This window comes from Sinocyclocheilus anshuiensis, unplaced genomic scaffold (genome assembly GCF_001515605.1).
Source record: "Sinocyclocheilus anshuiensis isolate Anshui unplaced genomic scaffold, SAMN03320099.WGS_v1.1 scaffold507, whole genome shotgun sequence".
NCBI classification, from domain to species: Eukaryota; Metazoa; Chordata; class Actinopteri; order Cypriniformes; family Cyprinidae; genus Sinocyclocheilus; species Sinocyclocheilus anshuiensis.
The window spans coordinates 806,225-812,546 of NW_015551034.1; the positions used below are offsets into that span (position 1 = coordinate 806,225).

At 38.1% G+C, this 6,322-nt stretch overlaps 1 protein-coding gene and 1 pseudogene across 1 annotated transcript; one reads left to right on the forward strand and one right to left on the reverse strand.

The window, feature by feature from the left end:
* Positions 1 to 1,452, forward strand: part of LOC107661307 (TSC22 domain family protein 1-like) — a 68,989-nt pseudogene extending 67,537 nt beyond the window's left edge.
* An 872-nt stretch (positions 1,453 to 2,324) lies between these two features.
* Positions 2,325 to 4,695, reverse strand: serp2 (stress-associated endoplasmic reticulum protein family member 2). The gene is made up of 3 exons (XM_016450845.1): positions 4,482 to 4,695; positions 2,802 to 2,874; positions 2,325 to 2,691 (listed from the first exon to the last, which is right to left on the reverse strand). Exons 1-3 carry the CDS (start codon positions 4,563 to 4,565, stop codon positions 2,651 to 2,653), a joined length of 198 nt encoding a protein of 65 aa, XP_016306331.1. The 5' UTR covers positions 4,566 to 4,695; the 3' UTR covers positions 2,325 to 2,650.
* Between the last annotated feature and the right edge of the window lie 1,627 nt (positions 4,696 to 6,322).

Consider the following 6,322-nt stretch of genomic DNA (forward strand, 5'->3'; position numbering starts at 1 on the left):
TGTATAAATCTCAATTTCCAAAAATTGACCCTTATGCGACCCTTTATGGTCCATATGATACATGTTATAAAATGAATCCAATACACAGATGTTTTGCTTTGAATAAACAAAAAAAATAAGGTTTGAAAATAACACACTGTTGTCCGCTTTCAGGATCTGGTGAAGAGTCACTTGATGTATGCTGTCCGTGAAGAGGTGGAGGTGTTGAAAGAACAGATTAAGGAACTGATTGAGAGAAACTCTCAGCTGGAGCAGGAAAACAACCTGCTGAAGAACCTGGCCAGTCCGGAGCAGCTCGCACAGTTCCAGGCGCAAGTCCAGAGCGGCTCGCCACCGCTGTCGTCCACGCAGGGAGCGCAGCCGCCTGCCCCGCCGGCCCAACTCGCAGCACAGAACTCAGGCCCGTCGGCGTAACACCCAGCAAAAGTTCCTGTTAAGGGCGATGAGTGGCTCGAGACGCAAAGGAACAAACATGCCTCACTCACATGTTAGACTGACCAAATTTGCACACCTTTCAAAACTTGACAAATGTCGTACCGAGGTGATTTATACACCAGTGACAATCCAGTTGGCTGAGGCGGGACGTTGCCAAAATCCACGGAATGTGATCGTCAGGAAAACAATCCTGGAGGACGCGATATAAAGAATCACTGTGCCTGTGTCTGAAGTCCCGATGGTTTTCAGTCAAGTGTCTCCCTTACCTTTGTAGTGTACATGCTGACGGCGGTCTTTTAGACTGTGAGCTTCTAATAAAGCAAGCACTTTTATGGTGACGAATGTGATGAGACTTTGAAGAGCTGCCGATCTGTGCCCCAGCTGGCATGGGGAAGGCAGACGCATTGACTTCCACAGTTGCATTGGTGTAATCATGATACTTTGTTTTTTGAATGAAGAAAACGAGGAGGTATGATGCTTCGAATCCTCATTCGTTCTCTGTGCGGTGAGAATGACGGATGAGCTGAATTGCGAGGTGGACAGGCTGTATATTATTGTATGATTAGTGTAAGTATTTTGTAAAATGGCGATATCATGTGAAGCGGTTAAAGAGACACTATATAGGTTGTACAGATTTAAGGTAGTTGGCTTACCCAAGAGACATCATCCTTTTTTTTTTAATGCTGTTAAGCGGGATCGGTCTTTCAATATTTATCTGACAGATGGAAACTACTCATCTAACACCTACTGTACACTACTTCGTTCCCTTGAGATGATTTTGAAGTATTACACCCATGTGATTTCTGTTTTCAGTTTGGACAGTGAAGTATTCTCGATCAATCTTTTAACTTCCAGTTACTCTTGACTATCATATAGCTGACATGGATTTGCATTGTGTACAACTTGTATGCTTATGTTATCTGTGCATGTTCTCAAAACCAGGAGGTAAGTTGTAAAATGCTGTGATTGCACTTGCCAGTTGCACTTCACAACTCTCAATAAAGTCATGTTTGTGAACACGGTTGAGAAAAGTCCTTGAGATGCTTTCGCTTATGTGGTGGACCGGGATGCTGGAGAAACTGTAGAAATGCTAGTCAGAATAGGGTTTATACAGATGGGTGAGCATTTATATCATATTCTCATATTGTGGTTGCTGTTTTTTTTCTAGTTTAGATCTGTAGCAACCTGAAAAATCGGTTTACTCAAAAAGAAAATAAAAAAATTAAAAAACACGAATCAACAGATCTTTTACATGTTGGCATACATCTGAGTGTAACTGATTATCATGAAGTAAGTATTAAGTACATGTACATTAAAGTGATATGAAGATATTAAAACTCGAATGTACTGTATGCATGAATCATTCACTCTTTGATCATAAAATGGGGATAATTTTCAGTTCACGCCCATTTAGACAGCATTACTATGAAAAGTTAAACAAATTGGATTTTGTTGGTCTTCATAGTACTGTTCATAATTTAATCTTAAACTGTACAATGCATAATGGCTATATATGGATTGGAATCTAATTATGATTTAAAAAATCTAAATATTGATCGAACTGCTTTCTTTACTCCATCCATGTTTTCTTATAGACTACAAAGCTAGAAAACTCTGATGTTCAAAGAACAAGGATCAAGACGCATCAAAGGTTGCAGATTAAAATCCATAAAATCCAAGACCCATAAATTTCATAAAGATCTCTGATTGTTGTTATCGGCTCCAGAAGGATTGTCTGTACAGTTAAGTGGTCTGTCTGCTAATTTTACACAACAAATTAAAATTTTTACATCTACTGTAACATTCATCAAAGTTCACATAAAAAAAAAAAGAAAAACTTAATTGGTTTTGAAAAAGCAAAACATATGTTATGAGTCATTATCCAAATGTGTTTGACGTTTATTTGAAAAAGGCTCACGCAAACACGGCTGAATAGAGAAATAGATCATGGCAATCATCAATCACAAATAAATATGACAAGAATGATAAGATGTGTCAACAGCAACAATGGTTTTGTAGAAAAGCATGTGCTCCTTTCCTCCAGGGACACTGTAAACGTGTGACAATGTCGTGTAGTATTGTACACTAGATCCAGCTCAGCATACAAGCCTCTGACCCACAAACAGGATTTCACCTATCAGTCTTTCTTCAGATTGTATCCAGTCACCCACAAATCTCATTCAGATGTAGGACGGAATGTGAGGAACGCTGGGACTCACATTCCCATTCGGATACTTTGAATTATCTGAAAGATGGCTGAAAACAAACAAACAAAATAAACGTTTTCAGTTTATTAATACAAAAAACAGGGGAAGCGTAATAGCAATCAGCAAACTATATTATATAAAATGCAAATTTAAGATTACCTGATCCACAAACAACAAATACAAAGAGTGCCAAAAGCCATGGCCCCACCGGATATTTCTCCTCCTGTGGTCGCTGGAACAGTGAAAGACAAAGTGTTTCATAAACAAAATATAGTCTGGAATACCTACAGATAAATCTGTTTACACATGACACAAATGTCTACATAGTGTCACAGTAACAGAAAGAAAACAAACACCTGAAGACTTTTTCCTGTGTTGTGTTTGTCTATACACAAAATACTATATTTACATTTTTTATTAATTAATATTAATATATGCTATATTATCTGACTATATATATATATATATGTGTGTGTGTGTGTGTGTGTGTGTGTGCGTGTACACATTTGATGAAGTTTCGGTAGTGACATTGTTTTGTTTTTGTTTTTTTAGTTGTTATTGCATAAAATTGTCACTACCTAAACATGTTACATTGTTTCGGTAGTGACAACACATAATTCTTTATTTGGGGGAAATACACCAAATTTGAATACAGTTATGCAAATTTTTAGTATTTTAGTATATTTTAGTAGTGTTTTAAAATTCTGTAATTTGATGTGGTCGCTACCGAAACATGGGATGTTCTGTCAAAAATAAAGTATACTGAATTATCAACTAAGATGTGATGGTAGTGTTTGGTTGAATGCATATTCAGACTAATGAATCCTTAACGTTGAAAACAGTATGATCAACTTTATGCCTTTTACAAAGAACGGCTGGATCTCATAAATCTCATAAATCACACTTGAAATATTGATACAATTGTTTTTGATTTACCGCTAAAAACTTTGTAATAAAATAGCAAAACATATATTTACAAGGTAGATGTAAACAAACTCTTAATAGGTCAGTAGGCTATTGCTCTTCTTATTAAATGATATACTATTGCGTTTCGGTCGTGACGAATTTGGGGAGAGGAAAAATATTCCAAAACTTTCTGAAAATACAATATAATAATTGAATAATTTATGCATTTAGCAGATGCTTTTATCCAAAGCGACTTACAGTGCATTCAGGCTATACATTTTTTACCAGTATGTGATATCAATATGAGAATTAACTGCACAATTATGTATTATACAATTTGCATACATACAAAATTTGAGGAAAAGACACATTTTGTTTCCAACTCTGTAGAATGGCCCATATTTATTCTGGACCTTACACCTTATTATTAACATTCTTCATCATGGGATCTTCATCATGCATTGACCCTTGAACAAAAACACAGCAAATGATTTCATTGCCGCCTGTGGCAGCTGCTGTGACCCAGTTAAACTGCACCTTTACCAGGGAGGGTCAGCAGTGGTCAGATTAGTTAAGTACATCTGTCAGCAGCTCGTAACTGTGGCCATGGCAACTACATAGGCGTCAACGTTAACTAAATCTGCTTTACATCATTCTCATTGTGACTATGTAAAACAATAGCGCGTTTACGTCGCTTGCGAATTAAGCCTAATTTAAGATGATCCCCGATACCGAAAAGAATTAGGTGAAGAATTAAGACTTACACTCGCCCCGTATGATGTTTGAATAAATCAGCATCGTTAAAAACCGACGACGGCCTCGAAGTGTGTCTCAAGATAACCCCAAATCTTTGCACGTAAAAACGAAATCCACATAGAAAACAAACGATCTCCATTCATTTACATGCATACAGACGACACATGACAGCCTTACCAGGGTCTTCGCCACGTTCCCCCTCTGAGTGATGTTTTTGCTGTGCTTCTCGTTTGCCATACGGATTCTTTGTTTTGCTACCATCTTCCGAGCCAGCGTATAGGTATAAAATAAACGCTACTGTAAATCAAATAGGCCTATATTTCCTTATGTGAGGTGACGCTTCAGTCCCCTTCCCTGCACCTGCTCCCCTAAACCGAATTATGCGGGACGGAAGTGCGCCTCCATGTAGCCTGTCTAGAGGGACGCGCTCCCTATTTAACTCTGCTCCATCTCCCAGCTCCATTAAACTACCCTCATTTTTATTTCTTGCTAATATTTTTGTATTTACAAATTAAGTAAAAACTTGATATATAGCCTATTAAACCCCAAGGTTGATATGACATAAATAACAACAATAATAATAATTAAATAATATAATAAGGAATATGAAATAAAACAAACATGCTATTCCCTGTTGGGAAATCCGGCTGAAACTGGTAGTTGTTTTGGAACATGCAAGTTCCATCTACCTGTTTATTAGCTGATCCAAACCATTAACTAGTCCATAAATGTATACAAATTGGTTATCCAAGATGGTCACTAGTTGGCTGAAGCTGGTCATAGCTGTTCAAGGATGGTCATTACTAATTATTAGTTGGTCCAAGACAGTCAGTAAGCTGGACCAAGCTGGTCATAGCTGTTCCAGAATGGTCATTATAGTTTGTCCAAGATGGTCACTAGCTGAACCAAGCTGACTATGGCTTTTCCAGAATGGTCACTAGCTGGTCTAAACTGGTTATAGCTGGCCCAAGATGGCCATCGCTGTTTCAGGATGGTCAGTAGTTGGTCCAAGCTGAGCATAGCTGTTCCAGAAAGGCAATTAGCTAGTCCAAGCTGGTCCAAGATGGTTACTAGCTGGACCAGGCTGGTTATAGCAGTTCCAGAATGGTCATTATCTGGTCCAAGATGGTCACTGGCCAAGCTGACCATGGGATTTCCAGAATGGCCATTAGCTAGTCCAAGCTGGTCCAAGATGGTTACTAGCTGGACCAGGCTGGTTATAGCAGTTCCAGAATGGTCATTATCTGGTCCAAGATGGTCACTGGCCAAGCTGACCATGGGATTTCCAGAATGGCCATTAGCTAGTCCAAGCTGGTCCAAGATGGTCGCTAGCTGTACCAAACTGACCATGGCTTTGAATGGTCACTAGCTGGTCTAAACTGGTTATTAGCTGGTCCAAGATAGTCACTAGCTGGGCCAAGCTGGCCATAGCTCTTCCAGAATGGATATTAGTTGGTCCAAGGTAGTTATAGCTGTTCCAGGATGGCCATAGCTGGTCTAAGATGGTTATTAGCTTGTCCAAGACGATCTTGGCTGTTCCAGGATGGTCATAGCCAGTGTTGAGAAGGTTACTTTGAAAATGTAATAGATTACAGATTACAAATTACCTTATTTAAAATATAATAAGTAGTGTAGCTATTTAAACTACTTGTTACAATGTAACTGATTGCATTTTGATTACTTTTTGATTACTTTCCTACATTTGTAACGAATGTTTTTAACTGTTAATCATTCTGAAACATTTAAACCAGTCAGGGTTAACCTTACAGTAGTACTCAACACTGATTACTGTCAGACCTTCAAAATTCTTCATCACTTGAATTAAAGATTATAATAACTTAATTTTAAAGCAAAGCCATCACAAAATCAGACTTTAACATCTCTTTTTACGTTGAGATTGTTCTGAAGTTAAATACGGATTTAAAATCATAAGATATAGTTTAATAGTTACACTAAAAAATGCTGGGTTAAAAAGGGACAAACCCAGCTATTGGGTTGTTTTGACCCAGCGGTTGGGA